At 43.6% G+C, this 25461-nt stretch overlaps 1 protein-coding gene across 1 annotated transcript in view; it reads right to left on the reverse strand.

Moving 5' to 3' along the window:
* The window catches only part of ANKRD22 (ankyrin repeat domain 22), a 39609-nt gene extending 15478 nt beyond the window's left edge, over positions 1 to 24131 (reverse strand). The window contains exons 1-3 of the mRNA XM_043598026.1: positions 23858 to 24131; positions 15716 to 15885; positions 7299 to 7503 (exon numbers count right to left, since the gene is read on the reverse strand). Coding sequence (XP_043453961.1) covers positions 7299 to 7319 — 21 coding nt within the window. The 5' untranslated portion in view covers positions 7320 to 7503; positions 15716 to 15885; positions 23858 to 24131. The remainder of the gene's footprint in view (positions 1 to 7298; positions 7504 to 15715; positions 15886 to 23857) is intronic.
* Between the last annotated feature and the right edge of the window lie 1330 nt (positions 24132 to 25461).

The raw sequence follows: 25461 nt of genomic DNA on the forward strand, positions 1-25461 counted from the left end.
CACATCTGTCGTCAGGGAGGGGTGGGGAAAGTGACAGGGGCAAAGAACGAAGGTTAGGAAACAGGTCTGTCAGGCAAGGGCTTGGGAGGAGCAGCTCACCCTGGGATACAGACTGAATGGACGACACATGGAAACCAGGTGGAGCCTGATGGACTTGGAAACAGAGACAAGCAGATAGAAACACGAAGGAGGATGAGAGCAGAGTCAGCACGTGTGATCTAGTGGGAAATGGGACCAGTTACGGAGTTGGGATAGGAGGCAGAGTCACCGAATCCTACCCGTTGCAGACTGGGCTTCGTCCCTAGAAGTCACGAGCAGTCATGTTGGGTGGTCGATTTGGAGCAGAGGCAGAGGTCCGGAGAAGAGAGGGAACGCTTGGGGGTGTGGAGGTCACTGCAGATGACCCCAGGGAACAGAAAGAAAGGGGAAATTGCGCTCCGGAGTCAAGGGAGGTAAGGGTGGGTCCTTGGAGGAGGGTGGGCAAAAGTGAGAAAGTAGAGAAAAGGGCACAAGCAAAGACTTCAAGCCATTGTCATACAACAATAATGGTGAACAAGAAAGAAACTGATCGAAGGAGAGACGGTCACAAGACTTCAGTGGACATGCAGGGGAAGGTGGAAAGGAGGAGACGGAAGGGAAGGAAGAGAAGGGTATGTACCAAGAGTGTGTGTGAGTTCACATCCACTGACTTGTGGGGATGGCGTCCCCTGGAGTTGGGCTCCGTGCAACCTGGAACACTGAGGCACAGCGTGAAGGGAGCACGCTAGTGAACGGACTCTTCTCTCCCATCTCATCCTTCCCAGCTAGTTCAGGAACATTCCACGTCCATTTCTGTATTCCGTCTGCACTTGGTTGTGAGTGTACGGCTGGCTCTCTTCCAGGATAAATCATGTCTCAGCCCACACATCACCTCTTCAGACAGGCTTCCCTGACCACTGGCCATCCGTCCCCCAGCCCAGGTATGGTCTATCACATCACCTTGTTTTAATTTGCGTCTATTTAATTTGCGTGATTTTTTAAAATTTGCGTCCATTATTACGGAGATTGAGCTTAATGTTCCCCATTTCCTAAGAGAGTGAGGTGGCCATGATTTTTGCCGTGTTCAAAGCCCCTCAATTGTTCTTCCCCCTATTCTGGCCTCTCTTTCAGTCCAACGGCCTCGCTCCCACCTTAGCTACCTGCTTGCCACCGTTGTGACTTCCCAGTTGCACTATGGGTCCCTCAAAGCCCACTTCATGGCTCACGTCCAAGGAACCTCCTTGATCTGTCCTACCGAGAGCATGAACCACACAGCGCCTCACCCTGCTCACTGGCCTTTTTCCTGCGTGTTAAGTCCGGTCCCTCTAACCAGACTGTAGCCTTGATGTGAGAACCAGTGGTTCTCAACCCTGACTAAGCATTAGGGCCCTTAAAAAAAATTTTTTTAACGTTTATTTATTTTTGAGACAGAGAGAGACAGAGCATGAACGGGGGGGAGGGTCAGAGAGAGGGAGACACAGAATCGGAAACAGGCTCCAGGCTCCAAGCCATCAGCCCGGAGCCCGACACGGGGCTCGAACTCACGGACTGCGAGATCATGACCTGAGCCGAAGTCGGACGCTTAACCGACTGAGCCACCCAGGCGCCCCTAGGGCCCTTTTAAAGTACAAGTCCGGGTCCTGTCACTAGCCAACCGAATTAGAATCCAGGGAAGAGGATACGGCGAGTAAGGCGGGGGTATTAGTGTTATTTTAAAAAGTTCCCTGGGTGTTTCTAAGGCATAGAGAGGGTTGGGAACCACTGCAGAGGTGAAAGAAGAGAGCCCCATAATAAAGGTAACCCTTAATGAAACACTGCAACTCTTACACTGATGTTCGTTAAGGAGCATCAGAAACTCAGGAAACTTGACACGTCAGGGACCACTTTTCGTGCACTTTCGTCTCGCCATGAGCCTGGTTTTAAAAATACCCCAAGGGCACCTGGGTGGCTCAGGGGGTTCAGTGTCCAACTCTTTTTTTTTTTTTTTTAATTTTTTTTTTTCAACGTTTATTTATTTTTGGGACAGAGAGAGACAGAGCATGAACGGGGGAGGGGCAGAGAGAGAGGGAGACACAGAATCGGAAACAGGCTCCAGGCTCTGAGCCATCAGCCCAGAGCCTGACGCGGGGCTCGAACTCCCGGACCGCGAGATCGTGACCTGGCTGAAGTCGGACGCTTAACCGACTGCGCCACCCAGGCGCCCCTGGTGTCCAACTCTTGATTTCTGCTCAGGTCATGACGTCAGGAGATCGAGCCCTGCGTTGGGCTCGGAGTTGGGTGTGGAGCCTGCTTAAGATTCTCTCTCTCCCTCTGCTCCTCCCCAGCTCATGCTTTCTCTCTCTAGTTCAAACTAACTAACTAGATAGATAGGTAGATAGATAGATAGATAGATAGATAATAAAAAGACTCCCAAACTTGGTGCTAGAACCCCGCCCCTACCCACTTTGTATCTCACTCTCCTAGGGCCTAAAATTTAAGGAGTGTCTCTGGGGAGCTCATGACACGTTCAGCAGGTAAATGATCCGCTAAAATATTCTATGTGTATCATTTACAGAATCATGTTGGACACCAATCCCAGTGGCGGAGACATCACAGCTGGGAAATACTTGGTGTTATTTTAACCACGTAGCAATACCTGAGCCGCGTGCACCATTACCAGTGTCTCTAAGAGCCACACGTGCCCCCCGCCCCACTTTCACCGTGGTGAAAATTCTCCTACAGGGTAATGGAACTTCGCTGGTTCCCAGTGTAGGGAAAGAGCTCGTGGAACTCTGCCTGCTCTCCGGAGGACTGGGTCAGTTGTTGATTAACCATCTCCGCGCTGAAGCTCCACACCATGTGAGAGGTTTCATAACAATTTCTAAGAAGGATTTGTGCTCTTTGAAGCAAAATGATTCATGTAAGGAGCCTGGGCACACTGATGAAATATCTTCTTGGGAAACAAAAGAAGATGGGGGCGCCTGGGTGAATTAAGCATCTGACTTCCGCTCAGGTCACGATCCCGCGGTTCGTGAGTTCAAGTCCCACTTCTGGGAACACGAGCCCCACTTCGGGTAAAACATGAGTCCCATTATTTTGGGGTGAGCCCTGCTTCTCTCTCTCTCTCTCTCTCTCTCTCTCTCTCTCTCGCTCCCTCACAGGATTTTCTCTCTCTCTCTCTCTCTGCCCCTCACTCACTTGTACTCCCCCCACCAAAAAAAGAAAAAAATGGGATGCCTAGGTGGCTCAGTCTGTTGAGCATCTGGCCCTTGATATAGGCTCAGGTTGTGATCTCGCAGTTGTGGGATCGAGCCCCACGTTGGGCTCTGCACTGAGCATGGAGTCTGCTCGGAATTCTCTCTCTCCCTCTCTCTCCATCCCTCCCCTGCTGGAGTGCTCTCTCTGTCTCTGTCTCTCCCAAAAATAAATTAATTTTAAAAAAGAGACAGAAAACAAGACAGTTTTTTTTCCTTTTCAGATTAACTAATCTTAGGGTACAGTATTGAAGGGTCCATCTATTTGTACAATTAATCTCAAGCCTTTCTTTCTGATGGCTCATTTTGTCACATGCTGGAATTTGGAAATTTCTTAATAAATTCTGTCTGGAAGGCAAGTAAAAAAAGCATAGGGTTGGTTTTTTTATTTTTAAGGTTGACTTAGGCCCATTTAGCTTTTATGTAACATGAAGGAAAGTTCCAGAAGTGGTTGAATTGTAAAGAAGAGTAGCAATGAGGAGAAATGGAGGCAGAGCATAGTTATCTGTTTTGTATTCTTTCTCCAACAAGGTCTCCTTGAGAGTATGTTGTCTTTACTGCTGGAAGACTAAAGGGGCCCCACTGCTGGGCATCAGACCGGAGAAGCTCTGAGGCCAGTGATGACAAGAAGGAGAGAGCAAGAAAGCCTTTTCTCCCAACGAGGAGGAGAAAAGGTGACTTCTCACTGCCGGGATCGAGCAGATCAGAAGCCCAGATACCTTCCTGCCACCTCAGACCACCCAAGAGGTGAGTGCCGAGCCCAGAGGAAGCAGGAACGTCACCCTTACAGCCTCCTGGGCGCTGGGACCTTCTGTCAAACAATGGCCACCCGAGGGTAAGGAGGACCATGCTGGAGTTACTGGCAGTAATATACAAATATACTGCAGCACATACAACTACGGAGGCATTATGCTACGCACCCGAAACTAATATAATGTTACGTCAATTATTCCTCAATAGATGTATACATATATGCAGCGTAGGCGCCCCAAAATACACCCCTGGCATAACGATTATTCTGAGCTGAAGGCAACAGAGAAGAAGCAGATACAAGGAAAGTTCTCTGCCTTCCTCCCAGTTACTTAAAAGCATGATATAATTTTGTGAAGGGGTTCCCCCTCCCCTCTCTGCCAAGGACAAAAGTTACCCTTGCCAGCCCAGAGAAGGCACCAAAGGAAGAGACATAATAACATTTACTCAGCAGCCCTTGCCTTCCATTAGCTCCCCCATATATCTGCCTTCCACAGTTTGCCACCCGAAGAAATCAAAGTCCTTCTGCTGTGTCTGATAGCTCCTCTGAAAATATGTGGTCCTTTTGTCGAGACGGTGTAAGCGTCCCAGTTCTGATCACCCCTTTGAGTTACTCATCACTGGGTGCTCCCGTGTGTGCTTTGATTAAGAGACACTTATCATGATGAGCACTGAATGAGGTATAGAATTACTGAGTCACTATATTGTACACCTGAAACTAATATGACACTGGGTGGTAACTACATTGGAATTTAAATGTTTTTAAAAAGCATAGGACCGGGGAATGAATGGCGAAAACTGGTCGGCTTTCGTCCTGTCCTCATTCGGTGGTTTGCATTCTTTACACCTTAGGAAACGCAGAAGGAAACTGGCACAAGGCCAAAGCGACTGGCAGAAGGCGACTGGCACCTACATGACAGATGAGGACACGGTGTCTACACATTTGAGGAATTACTTCAGGGCTTCTCACCCTCTCTAAAATCAGAGGTGGGAGAGTCTCACAGAGAGACTGCCTCAGAACACCAGAGGATAAGACTAAGTTAGGTTGTTGTCTTTTCCATTCGCCTGTAATTCCCACGTGCAACTACAGTTCCAGCTTCCGGAAAACAAGCGACGCCTTCTTCTCATCTAAAAGCACCCACTTCTAGGGGCGCCTGGGTGGCTCAGTAGGTTGAGCGTCGTCCAACTTCCGCTCAGGTCATGATCTCACGGTCCATGGGTTCGAACCCTGCATCGGGCTCTGCGCTGACAGCTCAGAGCCTGGAGCCTGCTTCGGATTCGGTGTCTCCCTCTCTCTCTACCCCTCCGCCCTCTTTGTTTCTCTCTCTCTCAAAAATAAATACACATTAAAAAATATTTCCAAGGACCCACTTCTCTTCAGGCTCTCTGACCCACGACTCTGGGGCATCATCGCTCAGTCAACTGAAAATGCAAAGTGTCTAAAGCCAGCAGTCAAACCAGAGTCCCCTCAGCAGAGCTCAGTAAGAGCACCCTCACACCAGATGAGTACCTCCCAGGGTCGAGGCTGCTGGCGAGTAAGGAGAAAGCAGAATACACACCTCTTTTCCGGAAACAGCATCCTTGGCACAGCGACACTATGGAAGATCTAACACTTACTCCTCATAGGAACCTGCTACTCGAGCCAGTTTTACCACTGCCTTTACTATCCTCAGTGGTGGCTACGTTTACCTTAAAAACAAACCACAAAAACCAAGTCGGTATCAATGGGGAATCCTGCAAATTGAGAAACTCTTTGCCAAAAGGGTGGGCAACTCTCTTCTCTGAAAATGGTGAACCTCCCAGGTGCTCATATGTTTCATACTGCTGTTACTAGAGTTAGTGAACAAGTGTGCGCAGTCAGACGGAAGGGCCTAGAATCTACGTCCACTTGTGATATGGAGTCGCACGGCCATCACGTCTATTTCAACACTACCTTAGACTATCTTGGATTCGATACTAATTATGAGCTTTGAATAATTACCTATGAGCGTCTAGGCATGTCAGGAATTTTTAGAGGTGCGTGTGTATGTGTGTGTTTGCACATGGGGTGTCGGATTTGTCTTTAAATATCATAGTACATTCCAAGTTGCTTTGTCCTCCATATATCTGAAAAGCGAAATATTTATTCCACTTCTGGGGATATTCTCATTGACCCTGAAGGGGCCCAGGGTAAGTCTCCCCAGAGTATGCCACTTTGGCACGTGAAGTCTTGTTTTGAGCTAGAGGCAGTCAAGATCCAGTAGACTCAAGAGAAACAATATATGTAGTGTTCCCATACATACAAAATCAAATTTGATTTTCTCCTGTTAATCTGTCTCATGCCAATTTAGTTCTTAGACCAACCAGAAGAAATTTTGTAGAGGGAAAACTTTTCCCCCAACAATGCTTATAAATAATTCTTCGTATCTTGCCTTGACTCAACTACTTGCCAGATCAACACCCGATAAACAAACAATATGCACCGCACAGGAAGAGACTTTTTTTTAAGGTACTTGGTCTCAGGACCCTGATTACAACCTGGCTGCTTAAAGTGTGGTCCAGGGACCAACAATACAAGCGTCAAGGAATTGAAATGCATAATCTTCACCCCCACCCAAACCTACAGAACCACAATCTGCATTGAAACCAGAGCTTGGGTGATCGGTCCTCACATTAAAATTTGAAAAGCACTAGCCTAGAGCAGTGTTTCTCCCAAGGGAGGTAAATTGCTCCTCTCCCTGAGAATCACTGGGTTGCCCCCCTAAAAAGTAAGTTTCTCCATTCTACCACAGTGAGTGACGCAATTTCTCAAACTTTAGATTGCTTAAATCTAAAGCTTAAACTAATCAACGAGTACATTTACTATAAAGACACACACACACACACACACACACACACACACACACGGCATTGGAAAAAGTTGCAAACGCAGAGAAACGGCCTTTAGTAGAACCACCAGAGAAGGTTCTGTTGAGCATTTGTAATGAAATGCAGAACAACTGGTTAATTGTGTTCGAGAGGAAAGGGAGTAAATTGTGAATAATGACATCATTACTCTAGTTCATACATTACGTGTACTCCTTTGAAACATTATTTAAAAATTTATTTGATTCTAATAGGTTACTTTCAATACAGGGGAAAGAAAGCGTTTTTGTATCCATCAGATACGGAAAGAAAAAACTCAAAGTGCCAAAAAATATACATTCTGCATTTGTCCCTCTCTTATACAGGGATAATCTTTACTTATAATCGCTGGTAGTGATTTTCTTTTCAAATACCAAGTTGAAAAATGTCAGACCTTCCAGAAAGGTCACATACCTCAGAGTATAGGATTCCCATGCTGGCCCTCCACAGATTTGTGTCAGTCACCCCTACAGCTTCTTGAATCTTCCGGAGGTATTTCTGATTAACATAAAATCCGTCCCGGCCCAGAGAAAGGTCTCTAGAAGTCAAGGCTGGTGGCAAGTCCTTTCTTCCCACACTCGTGAACGTTCTTCTGGCAATTCAGTCAGCCGCACACCTTCTAGAGAACCCAGCCCAGGGAAACACAGGCATTGGTTTACAGCGTAATGACCCCAGTGTGGCTCATCTGACGTTACAACCCTGGGGAACCGGTTTCTGAGTCATATTTGCTCTTCCAGTACTGACTTGTGGGAAGACGGGAGCAAAGTCAAGAGTGAAAGGGAAGTTCTCACCCCAACAGGAAGGACTCAGGGCTCAACATGGGGTACTGTGGGAAAAAAGTAGGATACTGTGTTTAAGACATTAACTGAAATCTGGTTTTCAGTGGCTATTGAGAAAGGCTAGGGATGGCCAAACTCACTTGTTAGAACACATATGTCTGCCACGGGCTTGACTTTGATGAAAAATAATCTTCAAGAACTGTCACCATGGATTCTTTGCGATCTTTCAGCACAGATAAGGTTAATTTTTTTTCTTTGATGCTCCTGATTAATATAAACAAATTAAAATAATAAGTCAAGTGACAGATGAAGGTCAATTTTTAAGCCGTATTATTTTACATACGTGAATGTGTTCACTTCCTTTTTTTTTTAATTTTTTTATATTTCTTTATTTTTGAGAGACAGAGTGAGACAAAGTGAGACAAAGTGAGACTGGGGGAGGGGCAGAGAGAGAGGGAGACACAGGATTGGAAACAGGCTCCAGGCTCTGAGCTGTCAGCACAGAGCCCGACGCGGGGCTCGAACCCATAGACTGTGAGATCATGACCCACAGACTGTGAGATCATGACCTGAGCCGAACTCGGACGCTCAACCGACTGAGCCACCCAGGAGCCCCGAATGTGTTCACTTTCAAAGGCATCTTTGAGTAAAGCTTGAGCAACTCAAATTGAAAAAACTAACCTCTTTGAAGAATCAGTTCCATTTATATCCTAGTTAATTAAATTATCTCTAAATGTTTAAACTACACTTAGAGTATTACTCTCTATATTTTTAATGTTTATTTATTTTTGAGAGACAGAGCATGAGTGGGGGAGGGGCAGAGAGAGAGGGAGACACAGAATCTGAAGCAGGCTCCAGGCTCTGAGCTGTCAGCACAGAGCCTGATGCGGGGCTCGAACCCACAGACTGTGAGATCATGACCTGAGCTGAAGTCAGACGCTCAACCGACTGAGCCACCCAGGCGGCCCAGTATCACTATATTTAATTTTCTTTTGTAAACACTTCAGTTCTGAACCTAACAATTAATACTTTCCCAGCTAAGTGGTCTTATAAATGTAATAAACTTACTGTCATAATAAGTATTAAGTTGTCTTAAATAGTCTAATACTGTTTATATATTCAGCCAAATATTTTATAATATTCAATTTTAAAATTGTCTATTTTAAATGAGTCTAAAGTCACTTGGCTTATTACATATTTTATTTTATTTTTTAAGTTTATTTATTGTGAGAGAGAGCGAGAGAGACACAGAGATAGAGAGAGAGAGAGAGAAAGAGAGAGAGAATGAGTGAGGGAAGGGTAGAGAGAGAGTTTCTCTCTCTTTGAGAGAGAAACGCAAGTAGGCTCCATGTTGTCAGCACAGAGCCTCTACATGGGGTTCTATCTCATGAACCGTGAGATCACGACCAGAGCCAAAATCAAGACTCGGATGCTCAAACAACTGAGCCACCCAGGCCCCCTATGCTGTTACGTATCTTAAATGGAATCACCAGGCGACTTGGCCAAACGTTCTAATACGCCGAATCTCTTTAACATTACACATTTTGTATACTAAATATCATACCAAATACTCACACACTATCTCTGAACACAATCAGAGCAAAGCGTGAAAATTTCCCAGAATTAGAACATTCACACACACCTATGGGAGAACTAGTTTCAACCATCCCGAGCAAACTGTTGGGATTCTTCCAATCATTGAAGTTTCTTCAGTGGCCAAGAACAGGGGCCGGGACCCAAGGCCTGGGCCTACATATATTCAGGGAACTTCTTCCTACACCCCTGATGGACATGATGAGCTACTTTTATACGTGTTATTACAAGAATTACATCCTTTGCCTTGGACTTGGCATTAGGACCAATCTCCTGGGAGTTTAAGAATTAGCTAATTCTTTGGGCTCCTGGCTGGCTCAGTCCATAGAGCATGTGACTCTTAATCTGGAGACTGGAAATTCCATCCCCACATTGGGTGTAGGGGTTGCTTTAAAAAAATGTTTTTCTTAAACACAAAAGAATTAACTAATTTTTCTGTTGAAGGTGGAAGTGTGCAATAACCACTAAAATTGCGGCTGACTTCCCTTTTGGCTTGGTTCGATTTTGCATTTTTTAAACGTCTTAAGACCTTTTCGGTGTCTTTCCTTTTGATGTAAGCATTAATGTTATTTCCACTGGGTACTTCATGCTCTTACGCAAATCTCCTGCAACCCCTTTTAGCTTCTTTTGTAACCTCTTTTAACTAAGTGGTGTGGACAGACCTCTTCACTCTCACTACCTCTCTGCTAAGATTGCTTCCTTCTCCACGCTTCTTCCTCTCTGATTGACCTCGAGAGGCTTCTTTAAATTTTTTTTTTTCAACGTTTATTTATTTTTGGGACAGAGAGAGACAGAGCATGAACGGGGGAGGGGCAGAGAGAGAGGGAGACACAGAATTGGAAGCAGGCTCCAGGCTCTGAGCCATCAGCCCAGAGCCTGACGCGGGGCTCGAACTCACGGACCGCGAGATCGTGACCTGGCTGAAGTCGGACGCTTAACCGACTGCGCCACCCAGGCGCCCCTCGAGAGGCTTCTTTAATTTCCTGTCAGGACCCAAACCCATCTGATGGGATTCCGCATGTCTCTCCAGACTGCATCTCCAAGGAGAGCAGAATACACCACCCTAAAACACGCCTGTTTGGCATGAGGATTGTTTTGACTTGGTGGTTTCTGAAAGCCTGCAGACACACAGGAGAATCTCTGAAAACAGAGCGGAATCTACCTTTCTGTAAAGGACACCTACCCTTAGCAAAGAAATCTCTATTTTTAAGGTGTCTCCCTCTGGAAGAGTAGACTGACTCTAAATCTCGTTTGGAGATTAATTCTCCAATTAATGGAGAAGACAATGGCTTAAATCTAGAGAACAAATGACGCTGTTTACTGTGTTTTTACCGGTAGCATCCCATAACTTTCCCCACGCTCAAACATCTTCTTTTTTCTTTAGCTGGAGATGGTGTTTAAGGCATTGGTTTGGGCCACTTCAAAGGATTTTACTCAGTTTTCCTGGGTCTCCCATATGGACACATGAGGGACGCATGTTACTGAACTTCAGTTTGTTTTCTTCTTCTTAATGCCTCTTTCGTTATGCAGGGTTCTCAGCCACAGAGCCTCGAAGGGAAGAGGAATGATTCTTTTTCCTCCCCTACAGTCTGGTTTTAAAGGCACACAACTATTATAATTATGTAAGAGCAACTGCTTCCCTGTAGGGTTGCCTCTTAAAAACCAGCCAATAAAAAAGCAATCGACTCATTGCCATTGGTAAGGACACTCTAGGCCAATGAGTCTCGACCAGCGATGACTTGGCCCCCAGGTAGGACTGCCAGATTTAGCAAATAAAAATACAGGATGTTTAGGGGCGCCTGGGTGACTCAGTTGGTTAAGTGGCCAACTTAAGCTCAGATCATGATCTCACAGTTGGTGAGTTTGAGCCCCACGTCGGGCAGCTCGGAGCCTGGAGCCCGCTTCGGATTCTGGGTCTCCCTCTCTCTCTGCCCCTCCCCTGCTCTCTCTCTCTCTTTCTCTCAAAAATAAATAAACATTAAAAATTTTTTTTTCAATCCAGGATGTTTAGTTAAATTTGAATTTTAGATAAATTTCTGAAATACCGCAAGGGGCATGCTTATACTCAACAATTGTATTGTCTAACTGAAAATTAAAGGTATTTGACAATGTCTGGAGATATTTTTGGTTATCACCACCAGGAGTGGGGGCAAGCTACTGGCATCTAGAAGGCAGAAGGCCAGGAATGCTGTTACACAAATTCCGGTGCTCGGAACGGCACGTCACAGCCAAGAATTACCCTGTTCAAAACAGTGCAAGGGTAGAGAGAACCTCACCGAGGCCAATGGGAGAATTTAATGTGAAAGAAGGGGACTTGATGAGTTACAGTGTGGGAATGGAACATGGTTGCAGAGAGGGGAAGAAATCTTTTTCCTTCTACCCTTCTAGGTTCTTGGCTGGGGTTCTCTAACATAAGATAGGTTACCAAGAGAAAAATGAAGAGAAGTTTGTTATATCTCATATCTGTATAGAAGAAGCCCGGGGATGTGGAAGTCAAAGAGGTGTTTAGCATTTAGGTTACATACCAACTTAGGCTGACGGAAAAGAGGATCTGGGGAAGGGATGGAAGGAAAGGGGGAAGCGAGTTACGGACAGGTGACCAGGGAAGGTGCTGCAAACAAGGGATGTTCAGTAAGGTTTGTTGGGCAGATTTAAGTCAGTGTCTTCTCTACAGCTAAGAGGTAAGAGTGCCCTACAAATTGAAATTTCCTTTATAGATGTAAATTTCCTTCATAAAAGGAAAACTTGTGCTCTGTTTTTCAAGCTTTTCTTGCACCTATTGGTTCTCAAAAAGCCATTAGCTCAGAATAACCCATGTGCCAAAGAGGCATATTTTAGGGTGATAGATTCTGGTACTCCTCATGTTGAAACACTGTCATAATGGATAACTTTATGCATGATGGATACATTTTTCAATTAAAAAAAAATTTTTTTTAAGTAGGCTCCATGCCCCAGATGGAACCCAACACAGGGCTTGAACTCACAACCCCTACACCCTGAGATCAAGACCTGAGCTTAGACCAAGAAAGTGGATTTGAGGCAGACAAGAGAGAAAACAGCAAGATGAGATGAGTTAGGAGGCCACTGCATTAGGTCAGCAGAGAGATACTAGGACCTAAGGCAGGAGAGCAGCAGTGGGGGTGGAGAGAAGAGGAGGAAATCCGAAGGAGGTAGAAATAACGGGCTTTTTGTTGAAAATGCATCGGGAGGCTGTGTTGAAATAAATGTCTATGTCCAAGATGCTCAGAATGCCACATCAGCAAACCAAAACCGAAACAACTTTCTTATTCTTATAAATGATCCATCTGACCAGAAAGGCGGTATTTGCACCCAGTCAATCCCCAACTGCCAAGAATCGGTGCTGATACGTAGTTCTGAGTAAGGTCAGTTACGCAACCCTGGCCAATTAGTTCACACCAAATACGTTTTCCTTATTCCCTGACTGACCTGCTAGCCTTAGAAGGAAATACCTGACCTCCTAGCCACGGATGCCCTGTTTCCGTGTTGTGCTGCTTCTAACGCTCTCTAGAACTCACTTCTGTGCAATCATCATCTCTTCGGGAGAGTGTCCCGGCACCGTGGGGCACTAACTCCCTCAAGCCACGGCTTCTTCTCCCTTGAATAAAGGACATCACATGAAATTGTTTTATTGTCGTCATTTGACAACTGTTGTCTCCTGGTACCAAATACACGTCTGCATATGTTGCTGTGGGACGCTCACACTGGCTCTCCGTGAGCTATGTTTCTCTTTTCCCCGTTGGCCTCCTGTTAGATTTCCCCCATAAGGAGCACTGAGGGAGGACAGTAAGACTAAGGAGGCAGAAAAAGAGCTGCCCTTTCCTATGCGTTTGCTGATCCCATTAGCATAAACCCAGCCATAGCCCTTGATCTTGGAAACGGCCATTGGTCTGGCTTTTTCCCTGCCTTCCCTAAACCAGCCTAATCACACCCTTTAGAGGTACCAATACCAACCATCTCCCGCCTCCAGCTCAACCAGGTGTCACTCCTCCCCTGAGCTCTTGTGGTAGCCGCAAGCAGATAGTAACCCCTTCTCAATGGCTGGGCCCCAAGAATTTCAGGGTCCTTCCCACAAGCTCCTAAATGCTGGTAACCCCAACCTCTGTTCTCTGTTCCCCCAGTCCAAGAGATGGTAGCCCCTCCTGGGGCTCTCTGTCACCCCATTGTTCTCCTTTGGCCTTTTCAGACTTGCAATACCCACCGAACGGATTCCTTGTATTAAATTCTTTTGGTTAAAATAACTAGTATGGTTTTCCTTACTGGGGTCTGACTGATAGAGTACTCTAGAGATGTGCAGAAGCTACAAATAGCAGGAATTCTCAAGCTGATAGAAGGGACACGGGGAATCCCAGATCAAGGACCGCACGCATGTGTCCCGCTTGGCGCCTTTCGCCGAAATGCGAAATACTGGAAGGGAAATAAGATGAGGGAAGGACTGGAGAGACACGGTCGGTTCCAGTTTGCACAAGTTGTGTTTCAGCACAAGTTGTGTTTAGCACGTCTAAGTGCAGATACACAATAGGAAGTTTGTTATGTGGTTGCAGAAGCTTACAGTCAGAGTTGAGGCAGAGATTTGCCAAGAATTATCAGCAAATAGACCCGTAGTTCCCAAAGTAAGAAATGAGGGAGGTTAGATACCTTATTAGAGTCTTTCCGCTCATACACAACCTGTATAAATTCCTTGATTGGATAGGGTCATTCTCCTTAAATAACACAACAGCTTTTTCTTGTCATTTTAGCACGTTTAAATGCTAACAATGGCTATCTAATCAAATAAGTACTTTTGCTAATCAGAATGTTTGCGTTTCCGAGTTTTATACGTCAGAGCTCAGCCATCTCCTCCCATAATTCTCTTGCTTGTGACACCTTTTAATATTATTTGTTCGCTTAAAATGAAGCCCAGGATTCTGAGGCCAAATTGCAATAATAATCATTGTTTTGTACCAATGTAGGCTTTTTTACTCGAAGACTTAAAAAATCTTGTCAAATTTGAAATCACTTTTGAATTTTCCAGTAATTAAGAAACTGATGGTAATGGAAAAAGGAAATGGGGTCAGCCAACCCTTAAAATAAAAACATACATTGGCATCGTAAGTTTAAATGTAAAACAGGTCACTTAGTTCTTTAGCACTTAGGCAACCCTTAATTCTCCGTGTGTTCTATTTCTGTGTCATCCTGTCATGTACTCACAGAATTAGTAATTATCATGTGCTTTCATGGAAATGCAAAGAGTTGGGCGCCCGGATGGCTCAGTCGGTTAAGCATCAGACTCTTAAACTTGGCTCAGGTCATGATCTCACGGTTGGTAAGATTGAGCCCTATGTTGGGCTCCATTGTACTGACTGCAAGAAGCCTGCTTGGGATTCTCCCTCTTCCTCTCTGTCTCTGACCCTCCCCCACTTGTGTTCTCTCTCTCTCTCTCTCTCTCTCTCTCTCTCTCTCTCCTCTCTCTCCCCCTCTTCCCCTCTCTCCCTCTCCCTCTCTCCCAATGAATAAGTAAACTTAAAAAAACTGCAAAGAGTAATCTCATGCTCCTGGTCCCACAATCACTGGGATGCTATGATTTGTGTTGCTTAATTTTTTAAATAACTTCACGTATCTGAGACAAGAGCTTATTTTTATTTCTTGGTAAAAACAGAAAACCACTGACAAATGCTGTTACGGTGGATGACTGTTTCAGGATATAACCAACTACTTCTGCAAGCTGTCCACTCTTCCTCCAATGACTCAGGAATGTGTTGGATGAATTAAATTATAAGGCTCTTACAATTTTGCGGTAAAACCAGTTTCACAGTATGAGACAAGCTATACTCTTCAGGGTGTGGGTTTACTGCTCTGCCCCAGGACAGTGGATGTTGCCTACTTTATTTACACTTAGAACTACAATTTTCTCTCACTCCTGGTGCTTTGTGGGGCTTGAAAAAGAGGTGATTCATATCAACATTCTTGTGGGGCCTTAACGTTCGTTGCGTTACATTCCCTTCTGAGGTTATGAAATGCAGTCTCAAGTTTTTATGGGGTTTCATTGGTTTTGTTCCACTTTATAATAAAGTGTTGCATTTGGATTTCGTTGTTTTGTTTCTTAAATTAAGCTATCATTAAGGTCATGGCTGTCAGACTTCGGTGGGCCAGATTCTGATCCTTCCTCTTTAGAAATTGACCTATTTGGGGCACCTGGGTGGCTCAATCGGTTAAGTATCCGACTTCTGTTAAGGTCATGATCTCATGGTTCATGAGTTCGAGCCCCGCGTGGGACTCTGTGCTGACAGCTCAGATCCTGGAGCCTGCTTTGGATTCTGTGTCTCCCTCTCTCTCTGTCCTTCAAACTCAGGATCCTGATCCTGAGATCAAGAGTCACATGCTCTTCCAACTGAGCCAGTCAGATATCCCGCCCCCCACATCCTTATTTTTTAAGTCAAACTGTAAGTGGGTTGAACCTACTTTCCAACGCTTTGAAGACATCCAAGATCGCTCACATACTGGGTTTTCCCCCTTCCTTGGGACATATCAGAAGCCTTGGTTTCTTTTTTTTTTTTTTTTTTTATCTTTCCGGTCTTTTTTGATCTTCTTGGACAGGAGGCATTCATCTGGTTCCAAAGGCAGTTTTGGACCTGTATATAAATGCATTTGAGTATGAGATTCTAAAAATTCTTCACATAAAATTAATGAAGCTGGATAATGAATACTATTCCTGACCTTAATGCCTCTACTCTCTCAACAGCAATACTCATTTCTCGATAGGCCATTTTGGGGCCAGAACTGCCTGCTCATTTCTATTCTAGGCAGAAAACCTAAAAAAGACCTTATGGTAAATAACCCATGAAATAGGAATGGATTCATGCATGCGTCTGAATTGCTGGGGCCAAGGTTTGGACCTACTAAATTTCCTACACTAGATTTTTCTTCCTTGGCCATCAACATTTGTTTGTTTCTCTTATTTTAACTAATGTGTGCTCAGTGGGGATGATATCACTCCCCGCTCCAAGCAAAATTACTTCTTGGAGAGAGAAAGAAAAACTGATAATTTTCATAACTATAGCCCAGACATAAATATAGTACATAAATGGATATACAGTGTATCTGTGATACTAAAATTTCACAGAGGAGGGTCAATTACAGAAGGACGTCTACAGAGTTTCCTTAAAAAGAAACATGAAGGAGAGTTTGAGAAACACTGCTTCGACTGATTTCGATCTTAATTTTCGAGTTTGTAAAATAAACAACTTCTGAGGTTGGAAAATAAAGAAGAAACTGATTTCCGAGCATCCTGCTGCACAACCAATCCATGCACGTAGCATCACCAAGCGCGCAGATGTCACTCACTGCTCCGGGGAGTAGTCTGAGCCCTTTACGTGTATTAACTCCTCTAAGATGGTCAACAGTCCTTGACCACATTAAACCCAACAATGATTTAACAGGTGGGGGATTGAACAGATGTGTCTCTGAGGCACAGAGACATTAAGTAACGCACCAGGGTCACACAACTAATAAACGGCAATAAGAGGGTCAAAACCCGCGACACGTAGTTTCAGAATCTGTCACTTTAGCCATTATCGTCTATGGCCTCTCTTTCGGTACACAGCCTTCACCTCGTCCAACGGGTGTGTGTGCACCTAATTAATTAACTTGCAAAAAGTGATTTTTGTGTGCGTGCAATTATTCACATCCTACCTTTGCCCTGGGACAGTACCTAATGACACTCTTTCCTGTCACAAAATGGCCTTCAATGTCGTGTCTCGTGATGACATTCACGTTTCCTTGGTATTGATGCTAACCGCTCTCATCAATTTAGCACTTAACATGGCCAACCCCTCTCTGCCAGGAGCTTCACGGATATCGTCTAGTTCAATGGTCAAAGTACTTCCTCAAGATGATAACACAAAAATACTAGCTGGATGTATTGAGTGCTTACTATTCCCTGGACACATCTCAGGGACCACATCCCCATTAGTGTTCTTTTGCAATAACCGCTGAGGCTGACACTGCTACTGTCCCCGTTTGTACTGATGAGAACACTAAGACTCTGAGAAGCAAAATTGTCTGCTCCAAATCAGCAGGTGGCAAGTGGCAGGACGCAGCCGAAGGCCTTCGGCCGAACTATTGGACACTCCTGCTACCTCCAAGACACCGTAATGAACTTGGTCTTAATGCACTTTAGTCCGTAGAGGCAGGTGGACTTCCTGCTGCCATGATGGCGTCTTGATTCCCAGAGCTTGGCTCATTTTTGGCTCCCCAGACACCACTAGACCTCTAATACTTCAGATTGCTGATTGCGGGCTTGTATTTCCTGACCTTCTTCCAAGTTCAACTTGCCCTGTTGCCTGACGACACGGGCATTATTAACTCTGACAAACACATGGCGCAGAAGATAAATCCATCATTCTTACAATGTTCCCCGCTCGGAGAGGCTCGTCTTGACACCTGCCCAGAGGCACATGGCATCATCTGCAGCATTCTTTGCAGGTGGGCCAAACAGGAAGGCCAAATTAGCCAAGAGCTAGCGTCAGGTTTCCTGTGCGATTTTTTTTTTAATTTTTTTTTTTTCCAACGTTTATTTATTTTTGGGACAGAGAGAGACAGAGCTTGAACGGGGGAGGGGCAGAGAGAGAGGGAGACACAGAATCGGAAACAGGCTCCAGGCTCTGAGCCATCAGCCCAGAGCCCGACGCGGGGCTCGAACTCACAGACCGCGAGATCGTGACCTGGCTGAAGTCGGACGCTTAACCGACTGCGCCACCCAGGCGCCCCTCCTGTGCGATTTTAAGAGGAAAAATATTAAGCATGTAGGAGCCAATTTTTTTTTTGTATTTTGTGTTTAAAAATATTAAGTAGGAAGAAAAGTAACAAAGTGTTCACATTTATTGTGGCTATTTTATATCTCCAAGGAGATGATGATAAAAAAATGCTATTTTCCAACTGTCATCCTCCATGTTTCAATGCGTGTCTTTGAAATTGTAAAAAAAAGAGAGAAATATGCAAAACCATTCCCCGAGGGGGAAAAAATAAACTTTCCTGAAGGAAATTGATGGTGTGGCCAAGTTAGTGAGCTGAGCTCCCCGTGAGTTTTTGAACCTAGTTTGAACCAAATAGTGACACTCAGTTGGCAATTCTGACCCTTAGGGGACTATATTCAGGACTTTGGGAGTGATTCAGGAAGAAACAAAGTAAGGGAGAAGGAAAGAACAATCTGACAAAGAAAGATGTGACTTAGCTGGTGCTAAGAAATATGAGCCCTTCCTATACATACATTCAGCCCATAAATTCAGCATGGGGGCCAAGGGCAGGCAGACCCAAGATAAGCCCCTCGGGCGTGAAGGTCATTTTGAGTTAAATGCAATCAAAACCCAGCAAATTCAGAAAAAAGCTCTTTACCTCCCCACTGGACTGCCAAAAAGAATTCAGATAAAGGACTTGCTCCAGTAAGAGAGCGATCACTACCGGTAACTATGTTATGATATGAGGAGCAGAGAGGGAGGAGCCTAGCAAGGGCTGTGTGATCAAAGTCCTCTGTCCTACTGTTTCTGAAGGACCCAGTATACATTCGTTTACAAACATTTGCTCTTTATCTTCCCGTGAAGTGCATTCCTTCCTTTAGAGTCCCAGACCCCTCGCCCCTTCTCCTCAGTTCAAACTCACACATACACCTGACTGCCTTTGGAATTCCCACGTCTACGTGGATTCCACACACACACAAAATTAAATTTGGTTTTCTCCTGTTAGTCTGTCTCATATCAATGGCAACTGGCTTCTTAGTCCAGCCAGAAGGGTCTTGAAGGGCAGAGAGAATTCTTCCTCCTCAGCATCGGTTAAGCACACAAAGAAGCTTGATGATCCAAGGTGGAACATTCCATACATTTTCAGGTGTTTGATGTCCCGCAAGGTTTAACCCCAGAACAGATGGAAGGTAAGACGTGACGGCCACTCTGGAAAGTTTTTTGGAAATATGTACTGCAGTTCTACACATGAATATCCTAGGACCAGAAAATTCGTTTTAGAAACTTAAAATTTTTTTAATGTTTATTTATTTTTGAGAGACAGAGACAGAGTGTGAGTGGGGCAGAGAAAGAGGGAGACACAGAATCTGAAGCAGGCTCCAGGCTCCGAGCTGTCAGCAAAGAGCCTGATGCGGGGCTTGAACTCACGAACCATGAGATCATGACCTGAGCGGAAGTCAGACACTTAACCGACTGAGCCGCCCAGGCACCCCCAGAAAATTCTATTCTTAGTATACACTCAACCCAAATGGAAATACCAAAGACATCAAAAAATGTTCAAGTGGCATTATTTGTCATAGACAAAGTTGGACTCCACCCAAATTCCATCAACTGTGGAAGCGATCAATAACTTTTGTTATGGCAATATACGGAATACTATATAACAGTACAAATGAACAGACCATTGTCACATGCAAACATATGGGTGAATCCCACAAACGTAACGTCGAGCAAAGAACCCAGACACAAAAGAGCACGTACATACAATTCCATTTTTTATGAAGTTCAAAAAAGCAAACTAATACAAGATATTAGAATCAGAGTAGTGGTTATCTTAGGCGAAGGGATGGAAATGGTCATTGGGAGGCACTTGAGAGAGTTTCTGGGTACTGCTAATGTTCTATTTCTTGACCTGGGGTAGGAATTCCCAGGTATCTTAACTTTAGGATAATTAATTGAGCTTATGATTTGCACATGTCCCTACATGTATGCTACTCTTAAGCATCACACACACACACACACACACACACACACAATCAAGGCTTCTACCCGAAGAATAGACTTACACCTCCAACAAATACGATTTTCTAGGATCCTCTCTCCCCCAGTGCTGCCTCCCCACTCCCACCAGCCCACCATCCTCTTAGAGAATCCTCCCACCTCCAGTCCTGCCCTCCCCTTGTTGCCCCAGTGGTGCTGACTGAGTCACACTTGTGGTTGTGGTAGGCCTTGGACACCTGTAGCACCTACCCCAGCATCACCCATGGCCAAATAAGAAGCCATCTTGTTTGTGAAACATGATAGGAGAAACTGGAATCTGGCCACATCCCTCTTCTTTTCCTAGAAGGATCCTGCTGTGCCCTGACAAAGCACCCAAAACAGTCAGGGGGAAAGCAGAAGTATCATTACTAGAGTGCCATCTGGTGTATTTTTGGCCAAGTGGCTCAAACATCTCTGCTACGAGTCATGGAATTTAGAGCCTTTCCCTGAAGAACATTATAGACCTCTGTCTTTGGACTTAACCTTTGACAAAGTCCTAAGAATTCCTGTCATATATCAATTGGAGAAATCTAGAATAACTACTGATGTAGTGGACATTTGTCTTTTTTTTCCTGTTATCCTGAACAAGCTATGTTTGGAGACTTTCCCACTACGGAAACTATAGGAAAATAAATATTGGATTTCCCGGACTCCCTTTACATCAGGCATCACATGACCTAGGGGCCACCAGTTAGAAGCACCTGTCACATGAACTTAGAATCGGAAGATCAGAAGAGAAAAGCCAGAGACTGCCATTTCCGTTCTAGTGACCGTCCTCCATTTCTAAAGACAGCAAAGGAACAATTTCAGCAGCAGCGAGGTGTAAGGACTAAAGGTTTGAAATTTCACTCTACTTACAGGCTAATAGGCTCACCTGCCAGTTTCATGGATGCTGGTAGAAGATGCTAAGCCCTTCGGTCAGAGACACAGGGCTCTATTACTCAAAGCACATCAAGCATCATGAACATTCGTACATATAGCAGGTGCCGTTGGCCCTAATTCTCATGGGAGCAAAGCAGATGGGCCAGACAGATGCCTGAACACAGAGGGGAACACACTGGATCTTTTATAATGGGCAGTAAGCATGTCTAACCTTTGTTCTGTAGGGAAATACTGTCTTTACCTTCCAAGGAGAGATATATATATCTATATAGATATCTATATAGATATCTATATAGATATATATACATATATATGTATAGATATATATATAGATAGATAGATATAGATATCTATATATATAGATATATATAGATAGATAGATATAGATATCTATATATATAGATATATATATAGATATATAGATATATATACATATATATGTATATGTATATATATGTATATGTATATACATATATAGATATATAGATATATACATATATACATACATACATACATATATATAGATATATCTATACATATATGTATAGATATATATAGATATCTATACATGTATATGTATATATATATGTATATGTATATAGATATATACATATATATATACATATATATGTATAGATAGATATAGATATCTATATATATATAGATATATATATAACAGTTTTACTGTTACTGTATAGATATATACAGATATATCTATACATATATATGTATAGATATATAGATATATAAATATATATACATATATGTATATATGTATATGTATATAGATATATAGATATATAGATATATACATACATATATACATATATGTATATATATAGATATCTATATGTATATAGATATATATATAACAGTTTTACTGTTTTTTACTGTTTACTGTTTACTGGTTTTACCGTTATACAGTAAATATATAACAGTATACATATAACAATATATATAACAGTAAAACCCGTTAACAGTAAATAGTAAAAAACAGTAAAACTGTTTTATATATATATAATATATATAAATTATATATATGACATTATATATTTTTTTCATATATTCATATTCATATATATTATATATATTTCATATATTTCATATATATATGACAATTATATATATATATATGACAGTAAAACCATATGTATATATATGATTTTACTATTAAAATGTTGGTCTATTTCCATCCAGTTATTTTTTTCCTTCCATAGGTTTTTGTGTGTTTCATTTAGATAGTTACAATTAAATTGGATATGCGGTCAAATTGGATATATGTAGTTACAATCAAATATGTATACCAACATACATTGGTATTTTGCTATATATACTCTAGGTAACTGCCGAACCTTTATTTGGAGCAGGCTATGTAGTATTCTATAGCAGATATAACTGCACAGATTTTTATATTCTCTTATGGATGTTTGGTCTGTTTCTTTTAGCACTAGGAAGAATATATTTGGCTGTAAATTACATTCTATATTTGAGAAGATGTCTGTAAGGTAGATCCAGCCATCTGATTTCTGGGAAACTAGAGATACAAAAATCTTTGAAGGTTGTCATTCATTTCACTGAATTACCTTCCCAGTCATGTTTGTGACAATTCATCCTCTGTGCATGCTGTCAATATGGAAGTGACCATTTTACCACACCCTCACCAGCATCTTTGTTAATTCAATATAATGAAAAACAGCACCTCTTTAAAATACGCACATTCTGTCCTGGATGGATAGTCTGCAACAAAGGCAACCAGGGCCTCTGTTTGTAAGACACGAAGAAAAGCAAGGCACCAATGGAGAAATGTCTCCTAACCCGAGGTTCCATGACCAGGGTTGATGAAATCGGAAGTGTTAATTGCAGTGACTCAACTGAACAATGGTACCCGTGGTGCCTTTACCAGACCAGTTTTGCATCATTGTTTCCAGCATTGGCTCTCGCTGCATTGTCTACACACCTGATTCTTGGACCCGTGTGGAGTTAGTCAGCTCTGGCCAATATTTTCTGCTTGGTTTCTTTCACTCACACCTGCACATTCTGACTGATACACTAAAGACGTGGTGACTTCATTGGAAAATGCCTGTGCGTATCCATTTCTTGCCCTTTATTTTTGTTGGTTCACTTAGTCTCTTAGATGTTGGGTAAACCATCTGCCATCTCATCCACTAAAGGCAGATAGAAGATATCTCCTAGTCCAGTCTTAAAGAAAAACGAAGCAGGGGCGCCTGGGTGGCGCAGTCGGTTAAGCGTCCGACTTCAGCCAGGTCACGATCTCACGGTCCGTGAGTTCGAGCCCCGCGTCAGGCTCTGGGCTGATGGCTCAGAGCCTGGAGCCTGTTTCCGATTCTGTGTCTCCCTCTCTCTCTTCCCCTCCCCCGTTCATGCTCTGTCTCTCTCTGTCCCAAAAATAAATAAACGTTGAAAAAAAAAAAGAAAAAAAAAAAAAGAAAAAAAAAAAAAAAAGAAAAACGAAGTGGGCTCTGTATCACCCACAGCTCCTGGAGCTGAGGTTAAATCCCCAGATAACACACTTCTTTTTTTTTAGTGGTTATTTATTTAGTTTTGAGAGATAGAGAGTGAGAAGGGGAGGGACAAAGCAGGAGAGAGAGAGAATCCCGAGCAGGCTCAGCACTGTCGGCACAGAACCTGTTGCGGGGCTCAACTCACGACCTGAGCTGAAATCAAGCTTAATTTACCGAGCTACCCAGGAATCCTCCCCTCCCCCACCAGATAATACACTTTCTGAAGGTTTTGGATCCCTGGCCTGCAAGTTGCTAGGACCCGGGAGATTTTGTCTTAATCTAGGATATAATGAAGCTCGGCTTCATGAGGACCACTGATGAATTTATACATTTGTTGACCGTGTACTCCCCACAGAGCTTCCGAGGATAGAGTGTCATGGGAGCAAAGCACACGTGGCGATGACGAAATGTAAAGTTAGACTTACGTGTCCTGAGTGACGTTAAGTGAACACCTGGCTGGTTCCTTCTAGACCGACATGGTCCTTCATGTGCCCTTGAACTCCATGATGTCCGAGAAAAGAACATGGGAGTTTCTGCGGGGCAGTGACCAGCCCTCCAGGATTAGGATGACAGACGTCACTGAAAAGTATCGACACGAGCTTAATCAGGGGCATGCGGCTGGCTCGGTCAGTGGAGCGTGCAACTCCCGATCTTGGGGTCATGAGTTCAAGCCCCATGTTGGGTGTAGAGATTACCTAAAGAATTAAAACTTCAAAAAATTAAAAACTGAAAAAGACAAGCTTTGTAACAGTATTTCAAATGATAACAATGTTATTTAATCTTGGCTGAGTGTTTACCATATGCCAGGAACCATACATTAAATGCAGTGTCTTAGTTAAACATCCCACAAACCTTAAAGTAGATATTATTATCATTTGAGGCTCAGAGAAGTTCGGTAGTTTATCTTCAAGAGCTTGCAAGTGATTGATCCAGGACTCTCATGGCATCTGCCTCAGTGCTAGGTATTTAGAAGTCACCTGGTGGCAATCTGTCGAGCAGACACAGTTGGAGGGGAGAATTATATTGTAAGAATACATGCAAAGTTGTGGGGAAATGTTCACTGTCCACGAAGAGAAAAGAAAAGAGGGTTAAGTAGGAGCATGTACACTCTAATTTAGGAGCATGTATACTCTACATGGGGAGAAAAGGAGAAGGGACTTCTCCTTACAATGGGGAGAAGGGTCTTCTTTACTTAGTCTAATGATTCAAATGCTAATCTCGTCGAGAAACACCCTTTACAGACACATCCAGAAATAATATTTCACCAGCTCTGGACATCCCTCCACCTGGTCAACTTGACACATAAAATTAACCGTTACAAATGGTGTCCGACGTCCTAAAGCCTGGGTTGAGAGGGGAAGAAAGTTCGGATCATCATAAAGACAGCGCTACGGGAAGCAGGTGAAATAGCAGCTTTTTAAAAGCCAAATCTCAAGGTCTCCTCCTAGATTTACTCTGCCAAACACCCACCGGAAGTTCTTAGTTTAAACCAGAGCATCCGAGGCACAAACCCCATCCCCTCATCCCAAGACTCCCTGCAGGGCCTCAGCTTTTTATAAAACCTCAGAGCAATCAGGTAGCCTCCTAAAGCAAAGGCTTGACCCCCAGCCCAGCCTCTCTGGCAGCAACCAAAAATCTCTATCCTTCTAGGACAGATTTTTTTTTTTTTTTTTTTGCAATGAACAGGAAGACAGGAATGAGAAAGGAGGAGAGAAAAAAAGAACGAGTTGGAGATAAAGCCAAAGTTTTACCGGGTTAAAGCCCAGATGCTTTCCTCCAGGTCCACGTCTCTGCAAATCACCCTGAACAGGGTGGTGACTCCCCCTTTCAAACTGGCTTTTCACGCCTGCGTGTTAGTGAGACAGGAGACGTATTTCTTTCGTAACTTTCCAATTTGTGTTATCATACAAGCCATAGATGTTCTTTGCTGAAAGCCTGAAAAAATAACACAGTTGGAAAAAAATGACAAAGAAAGAGAGGAAATTTAAATCACACATAAAACCATTCCCCATCATCCAAGCTCTTCTGG

Source organism: Prionailurus bengalensis, chromosome D2 (assembly GCF_016509475.1).
Source record: "Prionailurus bengalensis isolate Pbe53 chromosome D2, Fcat_Pben_1.1_paternal_pri, whole genome shotgun sequence".
In the NCBI taxonomy this organism is placed as follows: domain Eukaryota; kingdom Metazoa; phylum Chordata; class Mammalia; order Carnivora; family Felidae; genus Prionailurus; species Prionailurus bengalensis.